At 37.4% G+C, this 17,060-nt stretch overlaps 1 protein-coding gene across 1 annotated transcript in view; it reads left to right on the top strand.

Annotated features, from left to right (window-relative positions):
- The window catches only part of ogal (O-GlcNAcase like), a 29,459-nt gene that overhangs the window by 1,941 nt on the left and 10,458 nt on the right, over positions 1-17,060 (top strand). Inside the window, exons 3-12 of the mRNA XM_062033367.1 lie at positions 1,451-1,502; positions 4,704-4,801; positions 8,141-8,271; positions 9,976-10,147; positions 10,289-10,387; positions 10,707-10,846; positions 15,376-15,520; positions 15,851-15,949; positions 16,014-16,243; positions 16,311-16,485. Of these exons, the coding sequence (XP_061889351.1) occupies positions 1,451-1,502; positions 4,704-4,801; positions 8,141-8,271; positions 9,976-10,147; positions 10,289-10,387; positions 10,707-10,846; positions 15,376-15,520; positions 15,851-15,949; positions 16,014-16,243; positions 16,311-16,485 (1,341 nt within the window). The remainder of the gene's footprint in view (positions 1-1,450; positions 1,503-4,703; positions 4,802-8,140; positions 8,272-9,975; positions 10,148-10,288; positions 10,388-10,706; positions 10,847-15,375; positions 15,521-15,850; positions 15,950-16,013; positions 16,244-16,310; positions 16,486-17,060) is intronic.

Here is a 17,060-nt window from a genome sequence, read left to right as displayed (position 1 = left end):
GCACAAGCCACAACGACATCCTCGGTACAGAGCCCACATACGGGCAAGGAAAAACTCACCCCAGTGGGACGTCGATGTGATTAGTGTAAAATTAGTGTTAGATATTACACTAATTTTACTCCTCACCTGAAGTCACCACAAAGCCAGAATATGGACGTTTTGTTCACATAGTCTAGCCTACATTAACCTACATTGGATGGATTTGAGCATCTTTAATGTACAAAATGTACAAAACCCAAAACCAGTGAAGTTGGCACGTTGTGTAAATCGTAAATAAAAACAGAATACAATGATTTGCAAATCCTTTTCAACCTATATTCAATTGAATAGACTGCAAAGACAAGATATTTAATGTTCGAACTGAGAAACTTAATTTTTTTTGCAAATAATTAGAGATGTCCGATAATATCGGCAGGCCGATATTATCAGACATCTCTAAGTCCTATTCTCTGTCACTCGTCGTCGCCATGACTGTGTCTTCTTCGTTCATCTGCTTCGTCTCCTTCTTGTTGTGTGTGCAGTTGTGCTCTCGCCAAAAGCCGTAAATGTTATAACGTGACTGTGCCGGCACGTTGTTTATATGAAGGAAAAGCGGACGTGACGACAGGCTGTCCTCACTCAGGTCCGCGTGGACCTGGAGGGGGCGTGCCTTAAGTCCGGCTGGAAATCGGGAGAATGGTTGTCCCGGGAGATTTTCGGGAGAGGCACTGAAATTCGGGAGTCTCCCAGAAAATTCAGGAGGTTTGGCAAGTATGATGTAAACAAACTTGCATCACAGTCCACACTATGGTGAGTTCAAGAACCGCCAAAATTAGTAGGACAAAACGATGTTCACCAAATACTCTCATCAGTGAAGCATACACACAAACATATTAAACAGTGGGCTTTCTAACATGTGGGAAGGTTTTGGGGTGGCGTAGCACAAATAATAGAGCGGCCGTGCCAGGAACGTGAGAGTTCCAGGATCGATTCCATCTTCAGCCATTCTAGTCAGGGCCGTTGTGTCCTTGGGCAAGACACTTCATCCTCGCTCCTGATGGGTCATACCGCATTTTCCAGTTACTTTAAAAAAAAAAATGTTATTCAACATTGAAAACCCTTTTTGTGGTCTAGATAATACGTATTGGCTATGCATGCTTACTTTCTGCGTATGCCTGCAAGATGTTCATTTTGTAAAGGTGTTCCCAGATTGCAAATACCCCCCCCCTGTGTTTGTTGTGTGCGTGTAGAAGATAGTTGTTTGATCTTTTTGCATGAAAATGTTCACAACAATTTGTTGATGCCATTCCCATAGATTTTTAGAAGGAATGGTAGAAGCAGACTGACGCTGTCAGTCCAGCTGCTTTATCTTCTCTTTTCTCTCTGGAAAACAACGAACTTCAGGTGTGCCAGCACCCCACAATTTGGTTTATTGGTAAGTAACTTTTCATCCGACCTTTGCTTGTTGCAGGATTTTATGGGCGGCCATGGACTATGGAGCAAAGAACAGAGCTTTTTAAAAGGTACGTGACCCACACGTTCCTCTAATAACTGTTGCCGGGCATTACCAGAGGTTTGTTCAAACCAGGGATCTCCAAAGTGTGCGCCAGGGCCAGCTTGTTTTTTTTTTGTAAGCCCATGGTACAATATAAAACAATGTAATTACTCAAATAAGGGGATGTTGCAATGATGTTATCGTCTTATTTGCATAAATCACCATGACACATTTTCATTTAATTGTGATGGACACTAGTGTGGGTGACAAAGAAGTTTAGAATGCTTCTTCCGTCGCTACATTTTGTCATTATTTTTAATGTCAGAAACAACTGTGAGTGCTTTTCAGAAGGGGGAGGGAACCATATTAGCACCCAGAGCTTGTTGAGAAGAGCAGTGTGTACTTTGGCAGTCTCCAAAAGTCTCTTTGCTAGATTTGTCGCTTTTTGATCAAGACTAACTTGAAGGCTCTTTACTGAAGTTGGTAACACTGATCTCTCCTGCTCTGCCTTCTTATTCTTTGGCAGACCAGGGGCCTCATGTAACAAGATTTGTATCAGATGTATTAGTGTCCGCACATACAAATCCAAGCACATATCTTTTTTACATAACATTCAACTTGGAATTGATCCCAGATGTCTGGGATCAGGCCACCCACCTACTGAATGGAGTTTTAACGACCAGCTATATTCACAGTCAATCGTAATATGTGTAAGGGTGAACAAGTAGCGCTAAATCACTCTGAATTTGTGCCGGTCCAAATTAATTTTTGCGGCTTACCACAAATACAATGCTAAACACAGGCCTATCTTGTACAGTGCTGTACATTTAGTTTTATTCTATTCGTCATGTAATTACTCATAGTTCACTATCTAGTTAAAGGGCACACACACAGCCTTTGTGCATTCATTTTATGTAATTCTTAATGAAGAAATAAAGAATTCCATCATTCGTCACCAAAAAAAGAGCATTTGGGTAATATATTGTTTTATTTACTTGATTTAACCAGCAAAGCCTCACTGAGTTATAACATCCTTTCTACAAATAGATATATTCTTAAAGGCATGGGTGTGTGGGTATAGGTAAGCGTGATACAATATTTATGAGAATGTACTTTACAAGCAATGTAAAGTATATTGCTTGTAAACCTAAATGCTGGTATGGACACTACTGACTTTTTCCCTGTACTTTATACTGGGTTAACAGGGTGTAAAACAAAGTATGGGGTGCATGTTACAGTGAGAACAGTTATCTGGTGCTTGTGTGTTGTTTTTGTCGACAGGAAATTGATGCTCCTTTATAACTTACTGTATTTTCCGGACCATAGGGCGCACTAGATTATAAGGCGCAATGCCGATGAGCGGGTCCAGTCAGGTCTATTTTCATATAAAAGGTGCATTAAAGGGGTCATATTATTATAATTATTTTCTAAATGTAAAACACTTCCTTGTGGTCTACATAACATGTAATGGTGGCCCTTTGGTCAAAATGTTGCATAGATTATGTTTTACAGATCACCTTCAAGCCGCTTTCTGACAGTCGCTTCAGGATGCACCGTTTTGTGGGAGGTCTTATTTACGTGGCTCACCTTTGGCAGCGTCTTTTCTCCGCCATCTTTGTTGTAGCGGTGTAGCGTGCAAGGACGGGAGTGGAAGAAGTGTCAAAAGATGGAGCTAACTGTTTTAATGACATTCAGACTTTACTTAAATCAATAACGGTTTCAATAACATCTCCTCATCCGTGGCTCACTATTCCAACAACAACGCCGGAAATGTGTCCCGTGAAAAACCGTCCGACTGGAACTCTCTAATAACTAAAGTTCCTTGGGTGAATAATGTTTACTCACTACACCGGTATGTTTTAGCGCTTTGCTGACAGATATAAGTAAGAACTTTATACTACTTTATGTTAGAAATGGCAACAGCGGAGGATGAATGCTCCATAACAAGAAGATAGAGAAAAAGAAGAAGCTTATCGACTATGGTGTCGCCACGGAATACAAAGGCAGAACCGTGCAAATTTTCAGGACTTATGCAGATCCCAAATACAGATCAGTAGGTACCAGAAGGTAAGAAAAGTTGCTTTTGCATAATATTGCGAAACAATATGCCAGATAATATATCTTACCTTATACACGCAGCATAATAATACTCGTATGTTGAAGCACAATACAATCCATCAAGCGGTGCGGCTTCATAGCTTACCGAAGTCGTACTAAAATGTTTTGGTTTTTGAATGCCGTGTGTAATGTTCTATATTTTCAATGAAACATATACAATGTTGGTGTTGTTTACTTGAGTTATATTGCAGTCTACACGTATCTCTTATGTGTGACTGCCATCTACTAGTCACACTTATCATTTCACCATGTACCAAATAAAATAGCTTCGAGGTCGGTAAGCACAACCAAAATGATTCCGTACATTAGGCGCACCGGGTTGTAAGGCGCACTGTCGAGTTTTGAGAAAATGAAAGGATTTTAAGTGTGCCTTATTGTCCAAAAAATACGGTATAAAATAGTCCTCTTGTTTTGTCTGGTTGATTTTCCACTTCTAAATAATATGGCAAAAAGAAACATAGGACATTGAACACATCTGATAAGTTAGAATGTGAAATGCTAACAAACAACAACAATGGAGGAGAATGAGGTGTGTATTTACTTGGAAAAATAGTTTTATCCAAGAGGAGACTGAGGGTAACAAGAAGACAGAGCATTGCAGCAAAATGGAGAATGTGGAAAATAAAACCCTAGGGCCACCATATTGGCCTCCGAAGTTCAGTTCAAATTTGTGAGACCAATATTTTTGCAACAAATTCCTAAAACCACTAGAGTGCTCTTGTTGTAAAGGAACTTGGACCACTGCGAACACATTGGCAGATCCTTTCAGCGTTTTTAATTGTATTCGCAAGCAGAACACAGGGGTCCAAACTTGTGATTTACATAACTGAGGCGTTCAGCACCCCTTTTAAGTCTTCTCCTTTTTGGCAGTTACACATTTTCTTGTAATGTGTTTTGTGTAACTAAGGTATTGCTGTAGCTTGTTTACTTCAGATGCTGTCAGTAGTCATTTGTTCAACTTTTTTAGTTATACGAGTAAAGTTCCTCAAGGTTCCATTTTAAGTCCTCTCTTTTAGTTTGGTATCAGGTTCTTTTTAACATATTTCCCACTTTTTAAACTATTGCTTTGTGAAGTGATTTGATATAATCAGTGTTTTTCTGGCTGTTTTAGGGAACAAAAATGGGGTTTAAACACGTATCTGTACGCCCCTAAAGATGACTACAAACACCGGATGTACTGGCGAGATCTTTACTGCCCCGAGGAGGCAGGTGAGTGTTGCACCTTGCTGTGTCAGCTAAACCACTTTAGTATTTTAGTGCTGTATGACACACATAGTAGTACATATGTTTTTGTTGTCTTTGTCACGATAATGTGCCACCCAAGGTGTCTCATGACTTCTTTGGGCTTTCAAAGTGGTCTTGGTCACAGACCAATATTCACAGTGACAGGAAGAACATTAATTTAAAAAATATATTAAAATGAATTAAATATTTGTAAAATATTTTTCAAACACAATAATTATTAAAATACAATGATTTGTTGTGGAATTATTAAAACTTTTTTCTGACTGATCTTTTTTGTAACATGGTAAGTGAATTAGTGTACCTTTTGTAGTTATTTCCCCAAATATCTGCACAATAACTTAGCTATAGTAACACTGGTGAGTGTTACTATATCGAAGTATTGCATTTATTACACACCAACTGTTTGATTGTAACATCCATCCTAGTTGTAGTTTTCATTACCAAATTTGGAGGTGTTGAATTTGGCATGTAAAATCGCTAATGCTAGTAATCAGTTGCATGTGTACGACAAATCCAATATAAATTAGGTCCACTTTTGGAAAAGTGGACACTTACTTTACGTTCAAGCGTTTTCTATCAGGCATACTTGCTTTGTTGGCATTGAAAATTGCAAAATAATGTAGAGTCAGTTTGGCTGTCACTTGCAACAACGGTATTGAAATATGGCACTATTTGATTTTATGTGAATTAATGATAGCCGGTAGTACTGACCGAATTCGCTGCCTATAAAAGTACTAAATCCCTATCTGTAGTATTTCAACTTAACCCAAAAAATATTTGTTACATTTGACAACATAAGCTAAAATCTGTCTTAGCTAGACTGTTATTTCAAGTTCATCATGATGATATCTGAAACTTATACTGCTGAGGTATAAAACCAAGACTTCTTATCGCTAAGCAGTCACAGTAAAGTGTGGGCATTTTTTTTTATTTATATAGATGGGTGGATTTACTGTATCATCTTGTAGGTCATCATTGTTGTTAGAGCCGCAATCCAAACTCTGTTTGTTTCAACTTTGATCCCTTAAGTGCCAGTTTGTGGTCATAAAGAAAACTAAATAGATAAAAAAAAGACAATAACGTGCAGAGTTTAAAAGATCCTTTATCCACCTGCTCAGTGCTCAAAGAGCTCTTTTCTCCTTATTAGTGGGATTCATTGCTGATATTGAGTGTAACTCCCCTCCCTCCAAGCACGTACAGACACAAGTAGCGTTGCAACAGGTGTATTCAAATCTTCGAATCCACCATGAAAAACGACAGTATTAGCTACATAAATACACAAATTTGACATGCATGATGTAAGCATAACACAAAGTCATAAAATGTACAGTACAGGCCAAAAGTTTGGACACACCTTCTCATTTTAATGGAAATGGATGGATGGATGGATAAATATATACATAATATACATATATGAATATATATATATATATACATATACATACATTATATGTATATATATATATATATATATATATATATATATATATATATATATATATATATATATATATATATATATATATATATATATATATATATATGTATATATATATATATATATATATATATATATATATATATATATATATATATATATGAGAAAATGCATAATAAAGAAGGAAAAAAACATATATAAGTCGCACTGGAATATAAGTCGCATTTTTTGGGGAAATTTATTTGATAAAACCCAACACCAAGAATAGACATTTGAGAGGCAATTTAAAATAAATAAAGAATAGTGAACAACAGGCTGAATAAGTGTACAATATATGACACATAAATAACCAACTGAGAACTTGCCTGGTATGTTAGCGTAACATATTATGGTAAGAGTCATTCAAATAACTATAACATATAGAAGAACATGCTATACGTTTACCAAACAATCTGTCACTCCTAATCGCTAAATCCGATGAAATCTTATACGTCTAGTCTCTTACGTGAATGAAATCAATATTATATTATTTGATATTTTACGGTTATGTGTTAATAATTTCACACAAAAGTCGCTCCTGAGTATAAGTCGCACCCCTGGCCAAACTATGAAAAGAACTGCGACTTATAGTCTGAAAAATACGGAATATATACAGTACAGGCCAAAAGTTTGGACACACCTCATTCAATGTGTTTCCTTTATTTTCATGACTATTTACATTGTAGATTGTCACTGAAGGTATCAAAACTATGAATGAACACCTGTGGAGTTATGTACTTAAAAAAAAAAAGGTGAAAAACTGAAAACATGTTTTATATTCTATTTTCTTCAAAATAGCTTCCTCCCACCTCCAAAGACATGCACCTGGGGATAAGTTGATTGGCAACATTAAATTGGCCCTAGTGTGTGGATGTGAGTGTGAATGTTGTCTGTCTATCTGTTTTGTCCCTGCGATGAGGTGGTGACTTGTCCAGGGTGTACCCCGCCTTCCGCCCGAGTGTAGCTGAGATAGGCTCCAGCGCCCCCCGCGACCCCAAAAGGGAATAAGCGGTAGAAAATGGATGGATGGATAGCCACCCTTTGCTCTGATGACTGTTTTTCACACTATTGGCATTCTCTCGATGAGCTTCAAGCACACCTGTGTAGTGAAAGCCATATCAGGTGACTACCTCTTGAAGCTCATTGAGAGTATGCCAAGAGTGCTTTATCTCGTTGGCTGCATGCTATATGAAGGAATTGAATAGCTGTAAATGTAGCTGGAAAGTTTGTCTTTTCTTCTGTGTCAATTGAAACCAAGTGTGATAGCAGCACAACAATACTTCAGGTAAACATCACTTCAGAGTAAAAACATCTTTTAACATCAAAATAATATCAATTTTGCCGCTTTAAAATTACAACTCTTAATATTGAAACATGCATATATAAATTAAACAATTACATTGAGCATCTGTTGTGTTGAGGTTGAAGGTGCATTCTGACCTTACTGATCACAGCCACATAAAAGATACAAGCAACTACGACAGGATTGCATTATAAAACAATGTTCAAGCACTGATTTTATGCTGCCAATTCCGATACAGACCATCCATGAGTGAGATTGACCGATACCAATACTGATACTGATTACATTACACATTATATGTAAATGTTTTCAGTTAATTTATGCTGAATGCTATTGACAGTGTAACAATATCAACACAATATATAAACTATAACCCGCTATAACCCGAAAAGGATTTTTCAAATCATTGTATTCTGTTTTTATTTACGATTTACACAACGTGCCATCTTCACTGGTTTTGGGTTTTGTACAATAGACCAGATGCTGTGAAATATATGTACATGTTTGTCTGTCTTGTGCGCAGGACAACTCATTGCCCTAATATCAGCAGCAAAGCAACACAACATTGACTTCATCTATGCAATCTCTCCTGGCCTGGACATTACTTTCTCCAACCGCAAAGAAGTTACTGCGCTTAAGAGGAAACTAGATCAGGTAAGACTTATTCTTAGCAGGTAAAACACTATGAGTAGATCAGCCAGCATCTCAGGCTACTGCTTTAATTGGCGGAGCCAACCTTTGTATGCCCATATGAAGATTCTCAGACCTAATGTTGTTTTTTAAATACCATTTTACTCTGATGGTGGAATCGTCTGGTTTGATGCCAACATTGTGTTGAGCAGAAAATAGTAGCTCTTCACAATTTAGATTTCGCTTCTCCGCTTATTTGCTTTTGTTGTTGTTAATAGTACTTTTAATTAGATCAATCACAGGGTTGCTATTTTAGTTAATCACAATTAGATATACATTTTTCAGCTACATTAACTTCTATCACTTGTGTCCCAACAATGCTGAACTGGGCTTATATTTGATTTGGTTTGCTGTCACTGTTTTTACATTCTATTTGTACTACAGGTCGCAATTTATTCTATTTCTATTTCTAACATATTCCATTCAACGTATGCTATTTATAAGATACCTTATTTATATTCTATTTTATTTACATCATTATGTACATACTATTGTTCTTGGGATACTCCGTTGCGCTAAATCTGGGACCCCGCATACTACATTTGTTTCTTGGGTGCTAGAATGACAATAAAGGTCCTTGAATATTACTATTTTTCCGTATATTTGCATGAGTCAAGAAAGAAATGAAACTGTATGTACTTAACATGTTTTTTAAACACTCTTAACATCATGTTAATGTTAACAAAAAAACCTGTCTGTTTTTCCAAACAAATATTTATCCAAAATAATGTAGTACTCTTACTCCTGTGTTATTAATGTGCTATTTTAAGTTGGAAGTACTTTGGTGAAAAGAAAACTACTTCTGCAAAGTGCTTAACGTTGGTCGACTGTTTAATCATGAGTTTTCTTTACTCAAATTTCCCATGGAGAGGACTAACATGCTGTTTAGCTTCTTCTATTTTGACCTGTTTGCTTCTGCAGCTTGTCATTGCCCCATCAACTGAACATTTATGCATGCACAACGCTAACACTACTTGCCATACATGCGTTGCCAGGGACGTTTCAGGGAGTTTTGAATCATTCTGTGCTGCAGATAATTTCATTTTTATCAGATTAATATTGATGATGGATTAATTTGCGTACATTTTTACAGCCCTAATTTTAATTAAATAGAAAGTGGCTTGATGGCGATGTGTGGGTAAAATATAGCCCTGTGGCTATGAATCCAGCAGAAGGTGCTGTACTGCAAGTAAAGTCACTCAACGGTTTCTAGCAGTAAGATGCTTTGAAAAGATATAATACATTTAACTGCAGTTTTGTAAGTACAACATGCGTGTTAATGTGTACAACTGAGTCATAAGTGTGGAGGTATGTTATATACGAATAAAATAGGCATTTTCATGTTTTTTTATATGTTTTATATCATCATTCGCGGATTCTTTAGGGGGGTTTCTTATTCCTGGGGTGTCTTGGAATGTAACTACAATAGTGGGGGTATACTGTAATTTTGTGCTAAAGACTTGTCATAGGTGCAACTTCCCATTGCTTATGTCATTAAATCTTAAATACTTGAGACTGAATAAACAGCACCTCTACTGGTTGTGTCCAAGTAGTGCACTCATTTCATCATAATTGCTTCCTCAGTAATTAAATTACACACAATTGACTGAATCCTCACAATAGACACTTGGATTATTATTTCCATCCTTGGTTTATTTTCCTTTCCAGGTCAGAGACTTTGGCTGCAGCTCTTTCTCGTTACTGTTTGATGACATCGAGACAGAGATGTGTCCCGCTGACAAGCAAGCCTTCAGCTCTTTCGCCCACGCGCAGGTGGCCATCACCAACGAAGTGTACCAGCATTTGGGAGAACCAGAGACCTTCCTCTTCTGTCCTACAGGTCAGAGAGGAGACCATGCAGGTCCATCAGGCAGCTCTTGTAAAACAACCATCCCCACAGACTGTCATTGAAATATGATTCATACGCATTTATACAGCCAAAAAGTTCTACACTTATAAAGTTTTATCTTAAAAACTTTAGATTACTGTGCTGCTTTCTGCACCCCGAATGTATCACAGTCTTCTTACCTGCACACTGTGGGAGACACGCTGCTACCAGGAATAGATGTGCTGTGGACAGGTAAGGTCAAACTCTATTTACCACAATGCATCAGTATAAAATCGTATTTTCATGTACAGTTATGCTCACACATTAAACACACATTGTAAATTGGATTAGATTGTAATAGGTGGACATTTAAACAGTATGTTAGGTGTGTTGAACTACAGTAGTTCAATTGTTTGCTTTGCTGGATTATTATGAACTACTTCAATTGATATCAACTTTTCAGATGATTTATACATTTGCATTAAGTTGATTTGGTCTAAAAGAGAGAGACACACTTTTGACTTTAATTTTCACTTTGTTGAAATGTATTTGTGGGACTGTGATCGTTTAGGTCCAAAGGTGGTGTCCCATAAAATCTCAGTAAAGTCCATAGAAGAGGTGTCTTCCGTCCTCAAGAGGGCGCCAGTCATCTGGGACAATATCCACGCCAATGACTATGACCCACAAAGAATTTTCATGGGACCCTTTAAGGTAAAGATGAATTGGTTAACACAAAGCCTTTAAATCAACTTCTATGTCATTTATTTCATTAATCAGCAACAGTTTTATTAAGATTCAGGTCTCAACTCTTAATATGTATACTTATTATTCAAATGTTTAGTTGAAAGGAATAATTTTTGTTTGGTACATTGGTGTATTTTATATGGATATGTGACCAGAAAGATGATGCATTAGATATGTTATTAATAATAGTTGTTTATTTTAAAATGTGGATAATTGATACCTTTTCTACATACAAGGACAGACAATATTATTACATGTATTATAATCAGTGGCGGGCTGTTCATTTCCTACCTAGGCCTTCGGTGATGTCCGACTTCAATGATTAACTCTCAAAATACCATAATTCATGTCACCACATGACCATTGCTGGAGAAATACTATACAGAAACACATTTACGCTCTACTGTGCATTGAAACACCTCAACAGTGTACAAAACGGGCTATTTTCTAGCGCATTTAAACATCAATAAACCTGCATCAGCAATTAAAACATATCTTAAGTGGTACTGTCAAAATTAAAATTGCAAAAAACATATTAAACGTGAAAAAATAAAGAAATAAAATATTTGAACTCACAATTTGTGGAACCCATTTGACGCCTTATAAGCCAGTTGTACCGCTCGTAGTCTGTTGATTCAAGTGGAAGTGGCGAGCATTTCCCCATTTCATTGCCGGGACAGCTGAGCTAACTTGCAGGGTTGGCCGACTTCGTCTCACAAGATGTAGTTTATCTTTAAATATCCTTCTTAAAAATTGCTTGCAAATATGTATCTGCCACCTAATCAACGTTTTGTTCTCCTTCTTTGTGGGTTAAAAAAGGGAATATCAGTGATTTCTCTGCTAGCCCGGTATGGCTATGGCGTAACACTTCCTGCTTCAGTAAATTGAATACACAGGTTACTTTCTGCGATCCACACGTGGCAGGCATTGATAGATGAATAATATTTTGTATAATGTAAATAATAATTTTTGGATTATATCATATCCTAGATTATATCATGTCATTGTTGAAAATTCTTAAGAATAAATTGGTGCAGTTACAAACACACCATAAAGAACACAATGAACTCAGACTTAATCTCAGTGTATCTACAAAGCAATTACACTTTAAGTCACAGCCTATCTATGATTGAACAAAAACAAAATAAAGCATAAATAAAAACACTACTATGTATCAACTACCTCATTTGTCATTTCCACTGTTCACTTTCTTTAAATTTGCACAGAAGACAATAATTTTTAGAGAACTACACTACCGTTCAAAGGTTTGGGGTCACCTTGAAATGTCCTTATTTTCAATGAAGATAACTTTAAACTAGTCTTAACTTTAAAGAAATACACTCTATACATTGCTAATGTGGTAAATGACTATTCTAGCTGCAAATGTCTGGTTTTTGGTGCAATATCTACATAGGTGTATAGAGGCCCATTTCCAGCAACTATCACTCCAGTGTTCTAATGGTACAATGTGTTTGCTCATTGGCTCAGAAGGCTAATTGATGATTAGAAAACCCTTGTGCAATCATGTTCACACATCTGAAAACAGTTTAGCTCGTTACAGAAGCTACAAAACTGACCTTCCTTTGAGCAGATTGAGTTTGTGGAGCATCACATTTGTGGGGTCAATTAAACGCTCAAAATGGCCAGAAAAAGAGAACTTTCATCTGAAACTCGACAGTCTATTCTTGTTCTTAGAAATTAAGGCTATTCCACAAAATTGTTTGGGTGACCCCAAACTTTTGAACGGTAGTGTATGTCAATATGCAGCGTGTCATGCAGCATTTTAAGTGGGGTTACCAATTGTTTATTTTACTCCTATTTGTTTACGTTGGGTCGAAAATCAGGAGTCGCAGCCCCGCTTTACCGTGTACCTCTAGCTTGGTATACTTGCTCGCCCTGATATAAACTATTTGCTTGCCTAACAAAATTGCTATTGTGACATCAAGTGGACACATTTAGAACAGCAATTTATTTTATTTAAAAATGCAGCTCAATTTTACACTTAGCAAACTCATCTCCGGCCCGCGGGCCGCATGTTTGACATCCCTGCTTTAAACAGTGGAGGTTGCTGTGCATTAGTGGAAAAAATCCCAAGATTCCGCAAAAAAGGATAACAGCTGATCACATGATGGTACAAACACTCACACAATAATGACTGATACTAAAACGTAACAGACCATCTCAAAAACTGAATAACATTTCTTTTTTTTTACTGACCACGACACACAATGTACAGAATGAGAGATTTACAATATTAACTATGAACAATAAAACACTAAATATTGACAAAATATGAATGTTGCTCCTCTACTGTAGTTTACCTACGTGATCGATATCCTTTATAATCGAGTGTAAACAACAAAAATGCGAATAATTTCCACTCGTGTCCCAGGCTTATTGCTGTGTAAACAATCCCCGCCCACTCTGCTCCGTGCCTTGGCCGCATGAAGCAGAGTTTAAAGTAGTAACCCGTATGTCACTCAAAAGTGCAGATTCTAACAATTCGAACCATTTATATAGTTTGAAAATATCCAGCGAGCCCTATTGAAATGTTTATTATGTTGTACGATGCCCAGATAACTGCTTTTGTCATGCTGTTATGCAATACATTCTCAGTGGCTTCAAACTTGATACCTCATTAGCTAAATCTGAGACAGGATCGATTGCTTCAGTTTTAATTTACCAGAAGTAGGTCTTAATTTTTGAAGCAGCGAATTTTAAAACACTGAATTTTTATACACTGAAATTTTAAATGCACATTTTTCTAACAACTTTTTTAAAAATAAAATTGTCAGCATAATTGGATGTAAAAAAATTTATTCACAAATTTCAAACGCAAAACATTAAGTTACATAAATTCAGTGTAAAAAAAAACCTTTTGTAATAAAACTAAGAATGAATACAGCTTCTTTATAACGAGCTTAGCTAATAGCGTGCCTGCTCCAAGCTTGCTCTCGTGTGTAACATGTTTAGCCTCGTCCACTGAAGATATTAAGAAATACAGTAAATTTGCCGTAATGGAGATGATTATTATTAACTTAGAGGAGCGGCTCCACACTCTGTATGCAGACACATAATTAGCTGCTGTTTTTCCAGCCGTGCGTTTAAAAATAAGTACAGTGTCAGTCAGAAGGGATCAGTGTTTGTGATTGCCATTAAAAGGCATTCATTGGTAATGGCAATCACATACCTTTTCATGAAAATCAGCCGATAATCAATAATATAAACTTGGCAGCTTTTTGTCATTTCATGATGCTTTTATCTCTATTTTTACATTTTGATAGAGGGAGGTATTTTTTTAAACTATTTTTTTTTTTTTAGGTTATGTACATTTATATTTACATGTAGATAATGTATCGTAGCAGATCCATTAAGAGTTTGAGCAGAAATATGTCATATATAACTATACACAATACCACATTAACAATGTGCTATGTCACATGAATGTTTTTTTTAAGTAATACCTTTGTGGCATGAAAAAACAAAAACAAAAACTTGTGTTTACTTTTTGATATTAAAATAAAACACAAAGCAGTTTGGCTAATGAAGATAAAGTCAAATAAACAAGCTTTGTTCTTCTCTAACGCCTCCTATCAGTACAACAGTTTGGCCATCAAAAATAATGAGTGACACCTCTCACATTGAATACACAATCTTCACAGCCTGCGCTCAGTTCGATGAGATGACAAAACATTTGAGCTAGTATTGATGGTAATTGAACACTGATAAAGTTAACTGTTAAATAAAGGAGGAGTGAACATCCCAGTCAACAAAGTAAAGACTTTGGTAAACAACTTGTGAAGTGAAGTGAATTATATTTATATAGCGCTTTTCTCTAGTGACTCAAAGCGCTTTACATAGTGAAAACCCAATATCTAAGTTACATTTAAACCAGTGTGGGTGGCACTGAGAGCAGGTGGGTAAAGTGTCTTGCCCAATGACACAACGGCAGTGACTAGGATGGCGGAAGCGGGAATCGAACCTGCAACCCTCAGGTTGATGGCACGGCCACTCTACCAACCGAGCTATACCGCTCGGTATAGCTCGGGGATAACGTTCACGACACATCGCCTTCTGCAAAACGGCAAATGGTTTTCTCTTTCGCTGTATACTTTTAGTGTGGGGACATGTGCGTCTGTCTCCAATATTGTCCACACCTGTCTCCAATATTGTCCACACCTGTCTCCAATATTGTCCACACCTGTCTCCATTTAAACACAGCAGTGCGCTATTAAACGCACGACTCGGTATTACTTAACCGTCTGGAATTTTATCGCAAATTATCATTATACCGTTTGTTGTTACATTCCTCGTCCATTAACAAGTAAAACGTCAAGGGTGGTCACGGCATGTTGGTGCCGCAGATGTTGGTACATTTTTTAGGGCTTACGGCAAATGACGAGGGCATTCGCGGCTTTTGCCGCAGTTGCCGTGGTTAAATTCGAGCCCTGGGCACATCCCTATTCTCTAAACGTTTTCAAATCTTCTTTTTGAAGGATCGTCCGGCTGAGCTGATCCCTAAACTGCGAGGCGTGCTCACTAATCCCAACTGTGAGTTTCATCCAAACTTTGTTGCCATCCATACTTTGGCTACATGGTGCAAGGCTTGTTCTAACGGAGCACCAAGAGATGTGGAAATGGGTATGTTTTTTTCTCCTCCTTCACTGTCAGGCACTTGGAATAAAGCAGTGGTTCTCAAATGTTTTTTACATTTTTTACCAAGTATCACCTCAGAAAATACTTCAAGTGCCACCATAATGACAAACATTCAAATACAGTAGCAGAGGTTTTCTTTAACAAGTATATTGAACATTGTTTGCCATTGTAACATTATACACTGTTTGAACAGTAACACTGTGTTGGAATATTTATTTGATTCTTTGGCGTACCACTAGATGGAGCCCGCGTACCACTAGTGTTTGAGAATCACTGGAATAAAACATTTCCAGTCTTTTAATTCCTATGTTCCAGGCGATGAAGAGCAGGACCCCTACTATAGCCCCCAAAAGGCCCTGATCTTGGCCCTCACTGATTGGTTGCAGGTGTTTTTGAGCACAGACCAGCCTACAGGTAAACATTGGCGACTAACAACTACTGAAAAGTTAGTAAAGCTGCAGACATTTTTGGTTTGTAGCTTGTTCCAAGAAGGAGTCCTGTGATGAGGAGCCCATGCAGACAGACCTGGGAGAAGGTTCACATGTTCCTGAACCAGGAGAGAACCCTTTATACACAGCAGAACCTTTGACCCTGGAGGACCTGAAGCTACTGTCTGACCTCTTCTACCTGCCCTATGAGCACGGCTCCACAGCCAGGACCATGCTGCAACAGCTGGACTGGCTCAAAAGACACAGTCAGACGGCCAAGGTTCCATTCCGCCTCACGCCGAGCGCTAACTATTACTGCTTCGCTTCAACCTGCTGCTGTTTCCCAGACGGCTGAGTGGTGTTCAAAAGCGCAACACTTTGACGACATGTGTGAAGCGGTGGTGCGGATGTTCAACCGGCTGTCTAACGCTCCTAACCGCAGCATCCTGTATGACCTCTACAATTACATCTGTGACATCAAGAGTGGCGTCGACATGGCTCAGGCCTACATTAAATCTCTGGGTGAGACAATATCAATATTCCTATTGTCTTTGAACTATGCAGGTGCATGTACACCGGTGCTTGTGCACAGGTACACAGGGGCAATACAGTAGATGTTGGTTATGTCAACAACCGCTTATGTCGCACGAGTAGGTCTGGACTGATAATCAATAACTCAATTAATCCAACAATGAGTTGGATTAGATCTTATTTTCAATAAATTCATGTTGTTAATCAACTTCTTTGTACTTTGTAAACAATTTTAGTAGTTTGAACAGCCTCTTAAAGTGGATCATCTTAGTACATTGTTTGAGTTCTTTGCTAATCCATTCTATAATTGAATTCCACATACTGATATGCTAAAGGTTTTAAGTAATTTACGTGCAAACACATGTTTTAAATTAGATTTCTCTTTTGTTGAGAAGAATTGCTGTAAATTCTTGGGTAGCAGGTTACAGTTCGCTTTGTACATCATTTTAGCTGTTTGCTAAATGCACCAAATTATTGAATTTCAATATTAGTGATTTGATAAAGTGTTTGCATATTCTCTGTATCCAACATTATCTTTTATTCTAATTTATCTTTTTTTGAAACAC

The sequence above is a fragment of the Entelurus aequoreus genome, linkage group LG22 (genome assembly GCF_033978785.1).
Source record: "Entelurus aequoreus isolate RoL-2023_Sb linkage group LG22, RoL_Eaeq_v1.1, whole genome shotgun sequence".
Classification (NCBI taxonomy): domain Eukaryota; kingdom Metazoa; phylum Chordata; class Actinopteri; order Syngnathiformes; family Syngnathidae; genus Entelurus; species Entelurus aequoreus.
This window is presented reverse-complemented; position numbering and strand designations above follow the sequence as displayed.